The 20,081-nt window shown below is 43.8% G+C and overlaps 1 protein-coding gene across 2 annotated transcripts; it reads right to left on the reverse strand.

Moving 5' to 3' along the window:
* Window positions 1–11,663: 11,663 nt before the first annotated feature.
* On the reverse strand, window positions 11,664–18,296 carry LOC130108258 (zinc finger protein 37-like). Of its 2 annotated transcripts, none has more exons than XR_008809864.1 (3): window positions 17,866–18,296; window positions 13,978–14,172; window positions 11,664–12,644 (listed from the first exon to the last, which is right to left on the reverse strand). XR_008809864.1 is itself a non-coding variant. In XM_056275145.1 (3 exons), the coding sequence occupies exons 1-3, from the start codon at window positions 18,234–18,236 to the stop codon at window positions 11,962–11,964; spliced, it is 1,071 nt and encodes a 356-aa protein (XP_056131120.1). In that variant the 5' UTR covers window positions 18,237–18,296; the 3' UTR covers window positions 11,664–11,961. The 2 variants fall into 2 exon arrangements, 1 of the variants encoding a protein (XP_056131120.1); XM_056275145.1 differs by having other exon boundaries at window positions 18,044–18,296.
* Between the last annotated feature and the right edge of the window lie 1,785 nt (window positions 18,297–20,081).

Genomic DNA, 20,081 nt, shown 5'->3' on the forward strand with positions numbered 1-20,081 from the left:
ACAGTAGCCACTCAGACTTTTGAAACCCCTCTAATGTGTGTAAGATCCTTTGATACCTATATGGGAAATCTGGCTATAACTATGATGAAAGAATGGGCCACCTCGTAACTTCACTAATTGTTGGATTTGTCAACAATTACCTGCATCATCTTAATCACCTATGGTAATTGCAGTGTCATTGTCTACAGCAGACTTTAGGTATTCAGTATTAACCTACACCCTGTGACCCACCACTTGCAGGGATGAGCATTGGGGTAGGGTGTAATGCAGGCCAGGTGGCAGGCAAAGGCGGGTACTGGGGCGTGCCAACTTCCGGCATCACAGACTGGTCCTTGGGACATGGAATGTCACCTCTCTGGCAGGGAAGGAGCCTGAGCTGTTGCGGGAGGTGGAGCAGTACCAACTAGTAGTACCAACTAGTACCAACCAGGGGTCTCCTGAAGCAGCAGACAGGTACCGGGAGGCCAGAAGGGCTGCAGCTTCAGCGTTCGCGAAAGTAAAAACTCTGGTGTAGGAGGAGTTTGGTGAGACTATGGAGTAGGACTTTCGGTTGGCCTTAAGGAAGTTCTGGCAAACCATTCGGCGACTCAGGAAGGGGACACAGGGCTTGATTCAGGCTGTGTTCAGCCAGGGAGGGGAACTGCTGACCTGGACTGGGGATGTTGTCAGGCGGTGGATAGAACACTTTGAGGAGCTCCTGAACCCTGCTAACACATTCTCAGTGGAGGAGGTAGAGTCTGAAGACTCGGGGGGGGGGGGGGGGAGACCCACCCATATCCCTGGCAGAGGTCTCTGAGGTAGTTAAGAAGCTCCTCGGTGGCAAGGTTCAGGGTGTGGATGAAATTCGCCCTGAGATACTGCAGGCTCTGGACATTGTTGGGCTGTCTTGGCTGACACACCTCTTCAGTGTCGCATGGAGGTTGGGGACAGTACCTGTTGAGTGGCAGACTGGGGTGGTGGTTCCCATATTTAAAAAAGGGGACCGGAGGGTGTGCTTCAATTATTGAGGCATCACACTGCTCAGCCTCCCTGGTAACGTTTACTCTAGGGTGCTGGAAAAGAGGCTGCATCCGATTGTTGAACCTCGGATCCAGGAGGAACAATGCAGATTCCATCCTAGCCATGGAACAATGGACCAGCTCTTTACCCTTGCGGAATTGCTGAGGGAGGCATGGGAGTTTGACCAGCCAGTCTACATATGTTTTATGGACTTGGAGAAGGCTTATGACCATGTACCCCGGGGCACTCTGTGGGGGGTACTGTGGGAGTATGGGGTACCGGGACAGTTGCTACAAGCTACCCAGTCCTTGTATAAACAAAGTGAGAGCTTGTGCGCATTCTCGGCACAAAGTCAAACACATTTTCGGTGTGTGTCAGACTCCACCAAGGTTGTCCCCTGTCTCTGATTCTGTTTGTGATATTCATGGACAGGATCTCAAGGCGCAGCCAAGATAAGAAGTGTGTCCATTTTGGGATCTTCAGAATTGCATCTCTGCTCTTTGCAGATGATGTGGTTTTGTTGGCTTCATCAGAATGTGACCTCCAGCGTGCGGTGGGGCAGTTTGCAGCTGAGTGTGAAATAGCCAGGATGAGAGTCAGCACCTCCAGGTCTGAGGCCAATGGTTCTCTACCGGAAAATGGTGGATTGCTCTCTCCAGGTTGGCGATGAAAGAGTTCAAGTATCTCGGGGTCTTATTCACAAGTGAGGGTGGGATGGAGTGGGAGATTGACAGGTGGATTGGTGCAGCATCAGCAGTAATACGGGCATTGTACCGTACCATTATCGTGAGATGGGAGCTGAGCCGGAAGGCAAAGCTCTCAATTTACCAGTCAATCTTTGTTCCAACCCTCACCTATGGTCATGAGCTTTTGGGTAGTGACCAAAAGGGTGAGATCGTAGATAAAAGTGGCTGAAATGAGTTTCCTCTGTAGGGTGTCTTGGTTCAGCCTTAGAGATAGGGTGAGGAGCTCAGACATCCGGAGGGAGCTCAGAGTAAAGCCGGTGCTCCTTCACGTCGAAGGGAGCCAGTTGGGGAGGTTCGGGCATCTGATTAGGATGCCTCCTGGGTGCCTTCCTTTTGAGGTTTTCCAGGCACGTCCAACTGGGAGGAGACCCAGGGGTAGACCCAGAACTCACTGGAGGGACTACATATTCAATCTGGCCTGGGAACGCCTTGGGGTCTCCCAGGAGGAGCTGGAGTGGGTTGCTGGGGAGAGGGACGTCTGGAGTGCCCTACTTAGCTTGCTGCCACCGCGACCTGACCCCGGAGAAGCGGCTGATGATGAGATGAATATTAATCTATTTGACATCTGTTATGTCTCAGGGCTTATTCATTATGATCTACTCAATAGTGAGGTAGATGTAATCTTATTTGTCTTGTCTGGAATTCAATAAAGTTTACAAGCCACATGAGTTGAATCATGCAGTATTGTGGAAGGTATCTAAATTTGAAACAACGATAAATCCAGTACTTCAATATCATGTAGTTTTTGGCCATGCCTGCTAATTGCAGGAATTATATAGAATGTGAGCCTATAACTGAATCAGAATATACCTATCGTATTGTCGGTGGAGTGTATTCAGCCCCATGGAAATTGCAAATACCGCTGTAATTTTTAGGTTTTATTGTATATAATTACTCTGCACCAGAATTATTTTCACTCCATCACAAAGCTAAATGTGCCTTATCAACTGCTCAGTGCACATTTGGCATATTGATACCCTAGTACGGTGTATATATGCAGCCCAGAACGAGATCAAGTCACTCTGCTGTGTTAGAATGTCACATGAACATCTTACAGCCACGGCGAGACGCTTAGAGTATATTGGACGTGTAGCAACAGAAAATAGGATGGTGTTGGACCTTCTGTTAGCCTCACAGGGTGGTGTATATAAGATGATTTCCACTCAATGCTGTGCATATATTACTAGCAACGGTGCTGAAATATTCGAATTGAAACATGATACTGAACAAGGGGTAAAAGATTTACATACTGTTAATGAGTGGGATCCCTTTTCCGAAAGGTTTGGCTCCTTGGCATCTGTGGGTGCATTATTCATTCGTACCCTGGTTGTGGGTATTATCCTGCTTCTCGTTATTGTTTTCATCATTACTGAATTGATTGGGTTGATTGTAAATATTGTATTAAGACTATCCAAAGGAATTGAATCAAGTGCAACTGGACTTGGTATATATCCGTGCACTTAATTTAATTCCTTTGGATAACCATGACCTGGATGAATGAGAACATTCACAGACATGTATTAAGACTGTACAAGTCAAATATTCTCCTGATCTCTGGGTTCCACCATACTATTGTGATGATGATGTCTGGCCTGATTCAGTTTCAATCCAGTGTGCATTTTAACTTCTGGAGTGATTCTGAATTGCTGGTTCATCTAGACTAGAGTAAGTATCATCTTTCTCGCTCAACAATTTGCTATTAGTCTTATTCCAGCTGCTTGAGTATTAGTCATTTTATCTATACATCTGCTGCTGGTACCTAGTGGGATCTTATTCTAGCTGTAGCTGTCTTATTCTATTTACTTACTTGTCTTATTTACTTATTCTAGCTGTAGCTGTTTTTCACCTAGTGTGTCCTTAATTATTTCTTGTTGCCTAGCTGTTTTGACTTAGTTATCCTTTTAGCTTATAAATATACTCCTTGGTAACTTGCTGTTTGCAGTTTTAATAGTATTGTGTGAGGTTTGATAGAATTTTACATAAGTGACCAGTTTCTGGGCAATAGGCCTATTTTCAGTGTACCTCTTTGGCCAATTGGGTGTTACGTGGCCAGGGTGTGGCCTGCACTCCTGGCAGACAATTAACAATTGGTGTTCTTTAAATCACTGCTGCTACTTGGAAGCATCAGGCAAACAAGCCAAGGGCAAACAGGTCTAGGTTGAACGAAGGCTGGAGTGAACAAAGGCAAGCGTGACTTTTTCAAGCCAATACTTCGTCAAGCAAGGACTGCTCTTTTTAGATCCGGTCAGTCATCTGTATTTTGTGTACCTAGTATAGACTATGTGTTTCCTTCGCTTTCCTAACCTTTCCTCTTCCCATGGCTGGCATAGACGTTGGGTCACTCCTAGGCGCTGTGACCCTACCAATCTCATCTATCCCACTCTCTCCACTCACGTTGAGCAAGTGGTGATGGGAGGGCTCTGGAATTGCCAGTCTGTGGTGCTGACAACTGAGTTTATCTCAGGCTACGCATCCTTGGTCTCCCTTAACTTTCTTGCTCTAACTGAGACCTGGATCATGCCAGAAAACACTACCACATCCGCAGCTCTGTCTGATGTGTACTCTTTTTCTCACACTCCCAGAGCTGGGAGGCAGGGTGGTGGCACTGGCCTGCTAATTTCCCTGAAATGTAAATACTCTCTTGTTTCCATTCCATAATTTCTCCGCCCGCTTTTGAATTTCATGCTGTTACTGTCTCTTATCCAGTCAAACTCACCATCGTGGCTGTGTACCGCCCATCAGGCCCCCTTGGTGAGTTTCAGGAGGAGCTTGACACACTTGTCTCGCACTTCCCTGTTGATGACTCTGCACTTATCCTTCTCAGTGACTTCAACATCCACACTAACAAGCTAGATCCTCTTCTCTCTTTCCTCTCCTCCTTTGACCTTCACCTCTCACCCTCTCCTCCTACCCACAAGGCTGGCAACTAGCTGGACCTTATCTTTACTAGACACTTGCCTATTTCCAATCTCTCTGTTACTTCCCTCCAGCTCTCTGACCACTATTTCATGTCCTACTCTCTCTCCCTCTCTTCACCCCCCTCAGCCCCTTCCCCTACCCACATGGTTTCCATCCGTAGACACCTCTGCTCTCTCTCCGCCACTGATCTTTCTTCCTCTGTTACCTCTATCCTCCCTACACCTGAATCTTTCTCTCTCCTACCCCCCTCACACTGCTACTGATCTTCTTCTCTCTACCTTCTCCTCTTCTCTGAACAATCTCTGCCCCCTCACCTCCAGGCCTGCACGCCCAACTCAACCTGCCCCTTGGCTGACTGACTCAGTATGTACTGACAGACGGAGGCTGAGAGTGGCAGAGTGCAAATGGAGAAAAGGCAAACTGCCAGAGGACCTTCTCAACTTCCAATCTCTTCTTTCCACTTTCTCCTCCTCCGTTTCTGCTGCTAAGGCTGCCTTCTATCGCTCTAAAATCCTATCCTCTGCCTCTAATCCTAAGAAACTCTTTGAAAACTTCTCTACACTAATTCAACCCCCACCTACTCCTCCTACTTCCTCCCTTCTCCCTGATGACTTCGCCAACTTCTTTGACAAGAAGGTAAATGACACCAGATCCTCCTTTTCTCACCACCTGGTTAGTGCTGCTTGCACTATCCCACTCTCTGCACCCTCCCTCACCTCTCTACGTCCCACCCAATCCCACCTCGCTCCCCTCTCCCCCGACGAGGTCCTAAACCTCATCACATCCAGTCGCCCCACCACATGCTCCCTTGACCCGGTCCCCTCCCCTCTTCTTCAGTCTATAGCATCTGAACTCCTTCCCTTTCTAATCCACCTCATCAACACCTCCCTCCAGGTAGGATGCTTTCCATCTGCCTTCAAGACTGCTAGAGTCACCCCCCTGCTCAAGAAACCATTACTTAACCCCTCTGACGTCAAAAACTAGTGACCGGTTTCCCTTCTACCCTTTCTATCCAAAACTTTCGAACGTGCTGTCTTTAACCAACTTTCTTTGTACCTCCACCAGAACAACCTCCTGGACCCCAACCAGTCTGGGTTCAGGGTGGGTCACTCGACAGAGACGGCCCTCCTTGCAGTGACAGAATCACTGCACTCTGCGAGAGCAAACTCTCTCTCCTCTGTCCTGATACTCCTGGGTCTGTCAGCTGCGTTCGACACAGTGAACCACCAGATCCTCCTCTCTACTCTCGTGGGGCAGGGTGTCACAAGCTCTGCACTCCCAATGTTTGCATCCTACCTGACGGATCGCTCCTACCAGGTGACATAGAGGGGATCTGTGTCGGAGCCTCGCAGACTGACTACAGGCGTTCCACAGGGTTCGGTTCTGGGTCCTCTCCTTTTCTCCCTGTACACGACATCCCTGGGTTCTGTTATTCACTCGCATGACTTCTCTTACCGTTGTTATGCCGATGACACCCAGCTGATCTTGTCCTTTCCTCCCTCTAACACACAAGTAGAGACACGCATTGCTGCGTGCTTGACTGACATCTCGGAGTGGATGGCGACACACCACCTGAAGCTCAATCTGGACAAGACAGAGCTGATGTTCCTTCCAGGGCAAGGTTGCCCGCACTGAGACCTGGCCATCAGTGAGGGCGAATCCTCCTGATGTTATAGAGGAGAAATCTGCAGGAGCGAGCAATCGATACAATGTTTGCAGCAAACGACAGTTGGTCATCCAGGATCACACCCAGATTCCTCACAGTCCGAGTTGGTGTCACCACGGTGTTGTCAATGGTGACGAGATGGCACAGGTGCTCATCCAGGCTCTGGTCATCTCCCGGCTGGCCTACGGCAACTCCCTCCTTGCTGGTGCCCTGGCGTCGGCCATCAGACCTCTGGAGCTTGTTCAGAAAGCTGCAGCTCGTCTGGTGTTCAACCGCCTTAAATTCTCCCACACAACTCCCCTTCTAATGTCCCTACACTGGCTCCCAGTAGCTGCTCGCATCCAGTTTAAGACTCTGGTGCTAGCCTACAGGCCATGGTCAAGCCCTACACCCCCGCCCAACTACTTCGCTCTGCTGCCTCGGGACGCCTGGTTGCCCTGTCACTCAGAGGCCCCTGCTGCCGATCGACCCAGTCAAGGCTCTTTTCTGTCCTGGCCCCACAGTGGTGGAATGAACTCCCCACTGATATCAGGACAGCAGAGTCAGTGCCCATCTTTTGGCGTAGGTTGAAAACTCACCTCTTCAAGAACTACTACCCTGTTACTTGTTCTTAGCACTTATTGTATTCACTCATAAAAAAAATCTCTTTCTTGCGCTTTTACTTTAGCACTGGTTTTGCTCTTAGATGCTTGTTTAGATGCACTTATGACCTCTGATGACTAGTAGTTCTCCTGATTTCCTACGTTAGATGCATTATTTAAGTCGCTTTGGATAAAAGCATCGGCTAAATGACTGTAATGTAATGATGATGCTGATGATAAGGACTTTAGAAAGCGTCTGCAGTGACCTGACTTGATAGAGTGGTTCCCCCAAGTCCCTTCTTTTTGTTTAGATTTATGGGTTTCTTTTCCTTTTCCTTATGTTAACACTTAGTTAATCTGTAACCAATTGACATATGTGTGTTATGAATATATCTCCCATTTATTTTCTTATCATTAATCATTGATTGAGATTATTGGGGACTGTGTTGTGTTTTCAGATGGATTTTGAGCATTCACATAGGTTTTTTCCAAATGTTAACGCTGGGTTTTTCTCAATGTTGTCTGCTCAGATTAGTGTAGATAACGTCTCGAGTCTTTTACTTGTTTCTAGTCAAGAGTGGGGTGAGATGTTTGGCTCGAGAGCACATGGGATAATTATGACTTCTGTCTGACTGGTGAGTTTATATGGAGTGTGATGATGTAAGCAACTGACAGACAGGCCTCAGTTATTTTGTGTGAGGTACGATGTTCCCCAGGATGTATAACCATTGTCATGTTTTCATTTGATGTTTTATCTAGACAATTTGTTGTTTATTAAAAGTAATCAAATGGGGGGGATTGTGAGGGCAATTCATATTCATGATGTTTGCTTACTTTCAATCTTTGACTTGTAACTTCATTTTACATTGCTTAGATAGATGTTTAAAGTTCATGTGTAGCACAACAAAGGTAGTGTTATAAAGTGTCTTCTCCATGTGAACAAATAAAGGTTAACTATTAGTTGATAGCAGACAAATGTATGAGAAACTCACTGAGTGTAGCAAGTCTTTACACATTAATTGGAGAAATGGCCTTGGGGGGGGGATGTGAGCTGGAAAACATGAGATAAGGAGGAGAAGAACAGACAACTGCCCTATAAGAGACACTGTGCTGTACTGATCAGTGCACATTCAAGTATCCAGGCCTGTGTGTCTGTTCATGAACATTAAAGTGTGACAATGCTGTAAGAGATTTTTGTCTCGCTCCTCATTTAATGTCAGAGTGGAATTGAATAATTGCCACAACACACACAATAAAGAGTACACTATCCCGAATGCAGATTCCCCCCACTAAAAAAAAAAAAAAAAAAAAAAGGGCAGAAGAAATCATCTGGGTTATAGTACATGTCCATTTTAATTAATGAAAAGGATTCAAATACAGAGAGGGCAAAAAAGTGTATCATATTGTAAGACTTGACAAAATTAAATGTACATTGCCTGCATGTTTAAACCTACCTGAAGCCAGGTAATCTCCCAGAAGATCCCATTTGCCAAGTTTCCAGGCTGCTTCCACCCTGTAAGTGTTCAGGTCTGACTTCCATTGGGGCCTACACATATGTCCATAAATAAAATGTACAGTCATTTCAATGACCAAGTACAGCAAATACATTTTAAGAAGAAGGTCGTGTTTAATACACGGCAGAGATACATATACAGTAATAAACTTATCAATTACACTTTGCATTGTCAATGTAAGATGTCCAACAATGAGAAGATGAGACACCCAAATTGATGGATGAAGTGAAGGAGTACTGTTCCACAAACAATTCGAGGAGTCATCAGAGTGTAACCCACATGATTACATGTACCCTGTGACGTATGTAAGTTCCACGAGTAGCCTCTAGGAGGCACACGAGCTACAGAGTTTAAACCATACAAACAACCGTCAACAATAGAGAAGAGAAATACGGATATTTAGAAATACGGACAACTTTGACTATGGATACTTGAATTATTGATAGTTGAACTACGGATATTTGAGCTACAGGACATTTGAACTACGACAAAAAAGATCCCTCCCACGAAGCTTCCTTGGTGAGCCGCTAGCCAAAGCTAAAAAACTGTTTTTTTAGTACCCCGAACAACCCCCCTTGCTACACCCTTTTGGAACCCTTGGATACCCCTTTGGATTGCCCCCATCATCGCCCTGGATTTGGATTCATCATCATCACCTCTACATTAACCTGCCCCTGTGATTGTGGTAGGATCTGGACATTGCACCTTGCACAGATTGGAAGACTGAATCATTCCCCCGTTTCTTTTCTTTATTATTTTCTTTGAGTGCACTCATACTTTATTTTGGATTATTTTCTTTAATTTGTTAGTGTAGAATATGGCTGCATAAGTAATATATTAGAAGGGTATAAAATAGAATATAGATAGATATAGACAATAAATAGAATATTAGGAAGAACTTTTAAAAAGATAATATAATATATATATATATACATATATATATATATATATATATATATATATACACACACATATATATATATATATATATATATATATATATATATATATATATATATATATAACACATCTAATTTAGTATTGCTATTGAAATAACTTTACTTTGAACTGTTGAAATAAATTGGTTTTTTATTGTAAACTATACCCACGAGCGTGTGTGTTGTCTTTGGGGTGAGTACTAGAATCTGGTCTAGAAAAAAACCTACACCAATCTCCACTGAACTTAGACATTAGACTGTAAACTGTCCCTGCGCAAGCATAGGCCCATTCCCCTGTCGTGCATGTTACAAGAGGAAAATTTGATTTCTTTCTGTGAGAAACGGGACCGCTTGTTCCCACTGCTGCAGCACCTTACAAGGAGAATCTAGCACATTCCTGCAACAAGTGCTGCGAGTGAAGGCTCATTCAATGGAGCAGGCCACATCAGAAGCGAGGTGGAATTGCCTGAATCCTGGCACAGTGGATGCTATTTTATTTTTGCACAGTACAAAGAAAAAGTCTCAGCAGATTAGATCAGTGTATTTATGCTATACATACAGGCTGGATTGACACCAGTTTTGGTTCTAGGCTTTACAAACTACAACATTTTTATTAATTTTAAACTGCTGAAATGTAGGAATGTGGTTGGACTGTAATAGCTTATTCGTAGCCCAGGTGTATTGGTCAGAATGCATTTGACAGGACCCCAGTATTCGTTGACTGAACTTTTTTTATTTAAGTTAAAGGCACAGCAATGCACAGGGCACTTATCCACAATAGAGAACATAGCTAGCCAAGATTTGTGAACCTGTGGTTCTGTAAAGAGAAAATGAAAGCACAGTTTAGGGCATATAGTTACAGTAAGTAAGTAGGCTTCACATACCTGGGATTCAACCCAGTTAAAATTATACATATTTATAACTGAACCAATTAACTAAATTACTCTTATTTAACTTGATATCAAAGGCTTATCCATTAACAAAGGCTGCCATCATGTCAATGACTAATTGGTGAAAACATTTACTGTGTTTTCTGACATCACTCTGCTATTATAAGATCATCATTACATGGTTTGTTTCATGAGATAATGGACCATCACCACTGCAACTGAAGTTTTTCAGTGAGGAAGAATTGTTTTCTGACCTTCATGCAACAATACAGGATGGTCACTTTTAAAGTTATCTATTCAAGTGTTGGCCCCATAAAATGACAGAAATGTAGCTTCTCAATTACTTGTTTATAAAAGCTCCAAAACTAGGTAAGACCACCAAGGTGGTTCCAACCCTATGTGGATAATAATGTGGTCTGCATGTTTTGACCACTCTCTTTCAGACAAGGTGGCATAAAGCAAGATAGTGTAAGTGTATAACCGGAGCGTCAGGGTTGATTACCAAAATACCTTTTTATGCAACGGCTGGCTTTTAGTTTCTAAACTTCTCTTAACTCATGTTCAAGTTCCCCTGGCATTCAGCAAGTCATTTATTTTGTTAATTAGCAACTCTTAAAAAGGCACCAGGTAACCCTTTTGTTTTAACATATCATTAAATTCCCGTTTGGTTGCATAGTATGACAGCTACAGGAGACTGACACAATCACCAGTCACATCAGTTCCCCCAGAAGTCTTGTTCTCACTTAGCCCCACATATGAGTCCATCTCTTCACCACTTTCTTTTGCTGAAATGGGCTCACATAAACTTAACTTACCATAGGCAGATATGAGGAATGAATCGACGGGCCACTGTTTTACCTGTTTGTAAACAGCTATTGTATAATTGAAGGTACACTCATGACCCCGTGTCTCTGCAGTCCTGCTGGTGGGGTAACATGTTTAGCCAGGTTGAAACAAATGTCTTAATCCAGTATTTCAAGGGCCTGTGCTATTGATATTACGGTAATATGTAGCAAAATTCAAAAATGGCGTTGCCTTTATGCTACCATAACGTACAATGAAGAACTGCAGCAGACTGAACCATCTTCCAACTCAAAATCAACAGCACAGGCCATAGAAAAGTAGTCGACCTGCGTTTAAATGCTAGCCTACCTTGAAAATGTTGGGGTGTGACATGCCATAGCACACTGGGAAGAATCAATATTAGCCAAAATATGTTTGGCTTCATTGCTATCATTGGTTGCTCAATATTACAAAAGTTGCTTAAGTTAAAATAATCATTAATTGTTAGTATTTCAGGGACCTTATTAATGATATTAACTAGGCTAGGATTTTCCTATGGCTAGTGTAGAGCAGATAGTTATCAGTAAAAGCTAACAACATGAAAATCATACATATCCATTGTCCTGTTTATTTGTTCACAATTTCAGAATGTATGGCAGTACAATCCTCAAAACTAAACCTCTTCCACCGTATGCGGTTTCATGGTGAGTCACATTTTCTGAAACTGAAAATTAACGGGTGGCTTTTGCTGTTGATCTGCCTTTCCATTTCCCTTCTGTCTTGTGTCCAGTCTGGACAGCACTGTCCTATCAGAGCCTCATGTAGCCATCAGGGGCAATGGAGGGGCATCCTTTCAGCTTGACAGTTGGATGTCACAGATTTTGTCCATGTACCTTTTCACCAAAACCCTTGCCTTCATCACAATCTACACATTTGTAATGACTCCTTTGTGTATTAAAGAAACATGTCTCTTCATACTTGAACTTCTTTTGAAGGATCGCTGACAGACGTAGCAGCTGAAAGGCATCTCCCCTGTGTGGATCCTTATATGATTTGTCAGATCTCCCTTTAATTTAAAACATTTCTTACAGTACTGGCAAGGATAAGGTCTTTCCCCGGTATGGACTCTCATGTGGTTTTGCAGCTGACTCTGGCAGTGATTATGTTGACCACATATCTTACAGTCAAATTTTTCTCTGTATATTCCATGAGTCTTGAGGTGCCAATCAAGCACAAGTTTTTTATTGAAAACTTTGTTGCAAATATGGCAGCAATGGTTGATGGTCCTCTTTTCAGTATCAGAGCAGTAAGAACCCTTTATGAAGGATTGCTTCGGCTTACTGTTTCCTTTAGTCGGCACGTTGTTCTCCAACTGTTGCCCTGTTCTGAAAAAAACTTCTGTTAAAGCATCACCCTCATCAGTATTTTTGGCTGAGGGCTGCTCTCCACTTGAACTAGTCAAGAGTGCCTCCTTGTACTCCTCCTCTTTAATATTTGATGTTTCCATTTCCTCATAGTCCACGCTGGGACTCCACTCCTGTTGATTGTGCTCCTGCTGCTTAGTGGAAATCCCCTCGGCTGATTCAGATGCCTTTGGATGCTTGAAGTCTGCAAGGTTGGAAATAATAGTGTGTTACCACTGATCCAAGATGCAGTGGATGGAAGTGATATTTGCCATTGTTAAAGGTGCTATATAGGATATTCAGCACCAGCATCTCAGATCAAACCAAAACAGACCCCCCCCCCCCAACCATTCCTCCTCCCTCCCTTTGCATTCTTGGCTATTATTTCGTTCGGTTCGTTTGGAAAATTGATTTTTACTGCACAGAATTATGTTATTAACACGTTCAGCTTGATAAGGAGCTATTTCTTCGATCTGCCCAGTGACCTAAATCCATGTAACGTAATTATTAGCTTGCTAGCTACCCTGCTAACGCTAGCTACCTCACATACACGCATGATGCACTAACGAGCAAACGTGGCCGGACCGGCTTCCAAAACAGAGAAGCTTGGATTACAACACACAAAGAGGGAGTGTGACTGTTTTTTCTGCTCAGGACACCATTACTCCACTATCTCTTCACATAGCAAATAGTTGTTTTCTTGCTATTATTATGGTTCAAATTCTCATATATAGCACCTTGAAATAAATTAATCTACATTACCCCCAGTTTAGGAACTCATCTCCCAATGTCCACATCTTTTTGTTTTTGGATTTTTTTTCTCCATTTTTCTCCACAATTGTATTCGGCCAATCACCCCATTCTTCTGAGCTGTCCCAGTTGCTGCCCCACCCCCTCTGCCAATTCGGGGAGGGCTGCAGACTACCACATGCCTCCTCCGATGCATGTGGTGTCGCCAGCTGCTTCTTTCCACCTGACAGTGTGGAATTTCGCCAGGAGGACGTAGCACATGGGAGGATCACGCTATTCCCCCCAGTCTCCCCCGGCCCTGCACAGGCGCCCCAGCTGACCAGGAGGCGCTAGTGCAGCGACCAGGACACATACCCACATCCGGCTTCCCGCCCGCAGACACAGCCAATTGTGTCCGTAGGGATGCCCGACCAAGCTGGAGGTAACACGGGGACTCGATCTGGTGATCCCCGTGTTGGTAGGCAACGGAATAGACTGCTACGCTACCCGGACTCCCAGTGTGCCCATCTTTTAAACCTACTGGACCCAAAACATAGCAATGTCGACCAGGTGGTTTTTATACATTCACTGAAATCACTAAAGTGTGTGAGAATTGAAACAAGTAAACTATAATGTCTAACACACTTCAAAGTCGATGGCTTTAAAAACTGCTCACAAATTTGATAGATTGGGCTACTATGTTGGTTATTCTGACAGTTTAAAGCAGGAGCAAATACTTGTATTTTGATAGTTAAAAAAATCTCATCAGTGTTCATTAGGCTAAATAAGCTCTTCTGTTAAAGCCTCACCCTCATCGTTATCTTTGGCTGATGGCTGCTCCTCAATTGAACTGGTCAATCGTGCCTCCTTGTCCTCCTCCTCTTTAATCCTTGAGGTTCCCGTGTCCTCATGGTCCACGCTGGGGCTCCACTCCTGTGGATGGTGCTCCTGCTGCTTAGTGAAAATCACCTCAGCTGATTCAGAGGCGGCTGGATGCTTGGAGACTGCAAGGGTGGAAATGGTAGTGTGTTACCACTGGTCCGAGATGCAGTGGATGTAAGTGATATTTGCCGTTGTTCAATAAAGTACCCAACATAAGCCCCAGTTTAGGAACCCATCTCCCAATGTGTACATCATTTTCAACCCACTGGACCCAAAACATAGTAATTTCAACCAGTTCGTTTTTATACATTCACTGAATGTGAATGTATAAAAACTCACTCAAGTGTGTCAAAATGAACACAAGTAAACTATAACGCCTAACACACTACAAAGGGGATGGCATACAAGACAGCTCACAAATTTGGTGAACTAAGCAACTATGTTGGCTATTATGACATTGATTAAAGCAGGAGCAAATGCTAGTATTTTCATAGTTAGAAAATATCATTGAAGTTAACCCGTTTAATCCCAAAATTTTCCTTGCAATTTGAGTACATACATTTTACTCCTTTGACTTCCCTAACACACAAATTGTATGCCTCCCCCCCCCTTTTCCTCCCTCAATTGTACCCATCCAATTACCCCACTCTTCCGAGCCACCCCGGTCGCTGCTCCACCCCCTCTGGCGATCCGGGGGGGGGGGGGCTGCAAACTACCACAAGCCTCCTCGGATACATGTGGAGTCACCAGCCACCATCTATTTCACCTGACAGTGAGGAGTTTCGCCAGAGGGGCGCAGCCTGTGGGAGGATCCCGCTATTCACCCTAGTTCCCCCTCCCCCCTGAACAGGTGCCCCAACCAGCCAGAGGAGGCGCTAGTGCAGTGACCAGGACATATACCCACATCCGACTTCCCACCCACAGACACAGCCAATTGTGTCTGTAGGGACACCCGACCAAGCCGGAGGTAACACAGGGATTTGAACTGGCAATCCCCTTGTTGGTAGGCAACAGAATAGACCGCTACGCTACCTGCACACACCCCTTAATACCCTTTTTGATTGCCCCTGATGAATTGCTTGCAACCATGCCTGCCATAATAAGGTATCATGCTTTCGTCAACCGATAACCATTTTGGGTATGGTATCATTTTGTAAGACTCATTCAGTGCACTGAAGATGGGCCGTACTTTGTAGAAAGGATCATCTTTGGCCTTTGAGTTATCTACCAGATGGGTTGAGGTCGTTATCTCATCAAAGCGATTCCTTCTCATCACATTTGAGATGGCGTCATTGTAGACATCAGGCTCATATGACCAAAACATGTGCTGCTGCCACACAGAACTGTAGCCAGATGTGTTAAGAACCCCACAGAAAGTCAGCAACTCATCCATGTTCAGATCAAGTATCTTCCCTTTGGTTTGCATTGAACAGATATCTGACATATCAACAGTGAGCTCCCTCAGAGAAGGGTACATCAACAGGAACAAATCGACTGGATCAGGTTTAGTTTACTTTAGTAAAAGTCAGAGTGTCTTTATTGTCCCTTACAGGGAAATTAATTTGCAGCCAGTATATATAAAACTCTCACACAAACAAAACATACAAACACCAAGGCAGAATTGACATATCACTGATGGACAAAAACAAAACAACAACAGGACATAGCGGGCAAGGAGAACCAAAGGAGTTCAAATATACAGACCATAGAAGAACCGATCTGCAGACAACAGATGAATACTATCTACTATTTAACAATTGAATGGTACTGGGGACAAAGGAAGCTTAGTCCTAATACAGGGCATCCTCAACCGACGACCTGAGGGTAACAGCTCAAACTCTGGCCGAAGGGGGTGACCTTGGCACTCCAGAAGGGAAGTAGCCTTTCTGAACACCCTCCTATTATAAAGGTCGGGAAGCTGGGCTTGACTTCTCCCTGAAATCTTACTAGCCCATGCACTCTGCTGCAGTTGGGACATACAGGTCACGAAATGTGGACTCTTGAATGCGGCTGGTTGTTTTGATCTTTTAAAAACTCTATTTTGGATATTTTTAAGAGCTTTTTTTTAGACTTAAGACTACTTTTGTTGTCATTGCCTCATATGCATGTCTCATACATAAAAGGGAACGAAATTATGTTTCATAAGGACCGGTGTCGCATAAAAACAAATAACACAATAAATATTAAAAACAAAAAGTGCATTAAAAACAAAAATTATGTTTTCTGTTTTTTTGTGGCGTCATGGGGTCTTGTTTTCTTCAGGACATCTTCTCCTAAGAAAAAACAAATGATAACTAGGATTAACAGCCAAAACCTGCGTTTTCATTTGAAACACTGTTATACCACGTCACAATTGCGACCGTTAACAAATTTACACCTCTTACGAGCAAAATATATATGCAGGAGTATAATTCTTAAAATATATCAGTAGTAGAGCCTTTAAAGAATATATGTAGAAAATATGATAGTTCTATCTGTTAATTAAGGTGTTTTACTTACTTCCTTGTGTAGAAGTGTGAGGAAGACACCATCCAGAAGTGCAAGCAGGAAGTAAACTGATCTGGTCATGTGACCTTTCACACTAGTCACATGACATTGATAAATTTTAATCAAGACAATGTTTCTTTCATTTAAAAGTTGAATTTCTTGCCCAAAGCCAACAACACTTTGGGTTTTTAACAAGTTTTTTTTTTAGCCTTTAACACTTCCAGGAAAAAAAAACACGCGGTCACAGTTGTGACCTTTGGGATTAAACGGGTTAATCTGGCTAAAGATTTATTTGACAAGGCAACAGTGAACATGTCATCCCCCATGAACAATGCTGTGACCCCCTTTACCGAGATATTGGCACTGTTTGAAACTCGATTCTCAACGAAGTCAAAAATGATTAGTTATTTCATTCAGCAAGAATATGAATTACAGATGGGTCAGCGCTCATTATTCGAATTAAGATACTAACTACTAGCTGTTAGCTGTAATGCTAAATGACTCCGTATTCGCCTGAGGCAGATGTAAATCAGGCTGACAAAGAAACTAGTACTGAGTACCAGTTAATGGCGGTTCTAATGATGACTAAACCGAAATTTATCTGTGCGTATCTTGGTTCTGCGTAATAAAACAATTTGCACTCCCCGACATCTTACAATTTAGCGGCAAAGACTGGTTCAACACTGGTTCAACGTAGCCCGTGTGGGAGATAACTGGCTAGCTCTCAGAGAGCCTACTGACATTAGCGTTACTAATGTATTGTACAGTGTACGTATACTGCTACGCTCTGTCATGTCCACCTACCTCAGGCATGTATGTCAGTGTAACCGGTTATGTTCTTGCCCGGTGCGGGATTCGATACGGGGTGTACTGCACCACAAGGCGACATCACTAACCGCTCGGCTAAAGGGTCAGACCCGTTAGCGGGTCTAACTAGTAGTTTACATCAGTAACCTGCTACCATCTATTTCAGCATTTATGATATATTCTCTGCACCACTGCGCCTTATCACCTCCTATTTTGTCTGTATACGTCATCCTTGTGTATATATCTCTATGTTAAGTTCACTGAGAGAGCCACGAAACCGGAGTCAAATTCCATGTATGTGTCTGCTTGGCCAATGTAGAACAAGTGATGGTAACTCTGCACGTCGTTCTAGTGTGGGAGTGCGTTGTTAGGATGCGCACTAGAGTTCATGTACTGAAAATAGCGTTGCTGGTGAGCCATTGCAGGCTGTGGGCGCTGTATGGGGAAGGAGACCTGTATATTCACTGCTGTGTACTGTTTTCTTACAGGCTTCTGGTGGCAATGCATACGATATCATCTACCTGGTCGTCGCAGCGTCGTCAATCACACCAACAAACCACACAACGCAGAGAACCACGCTACACCAACACACGTGATTATGACTCGGAGTAGCGGCCGTATCGCATCACGTCGTCTGACAGGGTCGGTCGCTAAAACGCTATATAATAAAATACTGTTTAAGTTAAGCGGAACACAGACCCGCCCTGCGCAATATCTCTGGTTGGTACACCAAACGCGGAAGCCTCTGCTGCCTTCGGTTCTCCTCCTTCCGATGAACCTCCTCTTCGTAATCTATTATTATTTTTTCCACAAATCCAAATATCTCAAAAGCAGCTGCAGTCAATCGCTCCGTGAGAAAGACTTGGAATGACTGAAGTGTGGCGTTGTTCATTCTGGTGGGAAAACAAAAATCGTGCTGGGTCTCACGTCGTTAACAAGCGGTGTTTTTATCTTTTTTTACTTGGGGTTTTTATCTTTGGCGGGTTTCAAGCAACGCACTGGAGCAGTACTGGCCCCTGCTGGATTGGAGTGTACTGCATCACGGTCCAGAAAACCACCTACTTGTTGCTTTTAAACTCTTTAGCCCAGAACAGCTTATAATATATTTTTGTAAGAATATTTTTATTGCAGGATATTTTTGGATGCATTCCACATTGTTACATAGAGCAAATCTTATTTTTCAATGTTTCTTACAATAACAACACAATAGCGGCGTAAAAAAACGTACAATTATATATGTTTTGTCGAATTTTATAGATACCAATGTGGAGTGGTGGAGTTTGCAGTATAACACCAGTATAACGTCCATGGATAAGTAGACACGTTGGTTCCTGCGGTTGCCCCCCGAATTCGCTACAATATATATATATATGGGCAGCATGGTGGCGCAGTGGTTAGCGCGGTCACCGCACAACAAGGAGGTCCTGGGTTCGGGCCCCCCCCCCCCCCGGGGTAGTCCAACCTTGGTGGGTCATCCCAGGTCGTCCTCTGTGTGGAGTTTGTATGTTCTCCCCTTGTCTGTGTGGGTTTCCTCCGGGGGCTCCGGTTTCCTCCCACAGTCCAAAGACATGTAGGTCAGGTGGATCGGCCATACTAAATTGTCCTTAGATGTGTGTGTGTGTGTGTGTGTGGGGGGGGGGCCTGTCCAGGGTGTCTCCCCGCCTGCTGCCCAATGACTGCTGGGATAGGCTCCAGCATCCCTGCTACCCTGAAAGCAGGGTAAGCAGTTAGGATGATTGGATGGGTGTTTAATATAAATAAGCATCATATATAGTATCTGTCTACCATCATACCTTTCACACTGTATCTGCTCCTAACATAAGCACACACACTTATAAGAAATTCAAATTCACCATTTAAGCCCAAGCTAAGGATGAATGACATATACGTGGTACATATAACACTGACAAACCTCTGCATATTGCCATGCTGGCAACTCACCCTCATATGGACCCATACTGGGATTGAGAATAGGAAACCTTAATGAAATCAACCAGTGGAGGTGTGGTACAGGTTTAACAAGTGAAAATGTGCATGAGATAACTCCCTCCTGACTTCCCACCCTCAACCTCCCCCAAAGACAAATTACTGCAAGCAACTGTGTGAGCATCAGGAGATACTCCTCTTTCCTTACCATGTCAGAAGTTTGTTTCAAAAGAGTACAGATGAAAAAAAGGGTTTTGATTTGCCATAGGTGAATGGGATATAGCCACCATGTAGCAAAGTCAATACACTGGATTTTTCAATTGTTGCATGATTGAGAGTGTGCGTTAATAGGTATGTAAACATGCAGACCAATAACCTGGTTATAAACCCATAAAGGCTTTACTCTTACTTTAGCAACAGCCATGTATGAGTGTTTATCTGATTATCTTTACCGGTTTATGGTCAAAATCAAACTAAACATAACATGTTTATGTCAACTAGGTTTATCTTTCTTTTTTTTTGCTCACTCTTCTGGTTTATTAGCACATGTACATATCTGACTTCACCCTTTTTGCCATCTTTTTGAAACTGTATATGTAAATTGTCACCACACGTAGTGAATTGTATATTGTTTTTTACAATACAAATATTTAACATCGATGAGCCAGTTTGCTGACAAACTGTCTAACAGGGGAGAACGCATATAGGAATGTTTACGTTATGGTCTACTTCAATAACACATGAAGAATAAGAAAATACCAAGACAGATGATGCGAATGATTCAACGTGCTTGCTTGAAAACCATCAATTG

The sequence above is a fragment of the Lampris incognitus genome, chromosome 2 (assembly GCF_029633865.1).
Source record: "Lampris incognitus isolate fLamInc1 chromosome 2, fLamInc1.hap2, whole genome shotgun sequence".
NCBI lineage: Eukaryota > Metazoa > Chordata > Actinopteri > Lampriformes > Lampridae > Lampris > Lampris incognitus.

Bases quoted from the DNA above. Each gene is read 5' to 3' on its own strand.
- LOC130108258 (XM_056275145.1), bottom strand. From the start codon at position 18,236: ATGAACAACGCCACACTTCAGTCATTCCAAGTCTTTCTCACGGAGCGA. The intron at 14,173-18,043 runs GTCTGTGTTCCG...CCACCCTTGCAG, and splicing joins AGAGATATTGCGCAGGGCGG to TCTCCAAGCATCCAGCCGCC. The intron at 12,645-13,977 runs GTGAGGCTTTAA...CCAACCTTGCAG, and splicing joins AGCCAAAGATAACGATGAGG to ACTTCAAGCATCCAAAGGCA.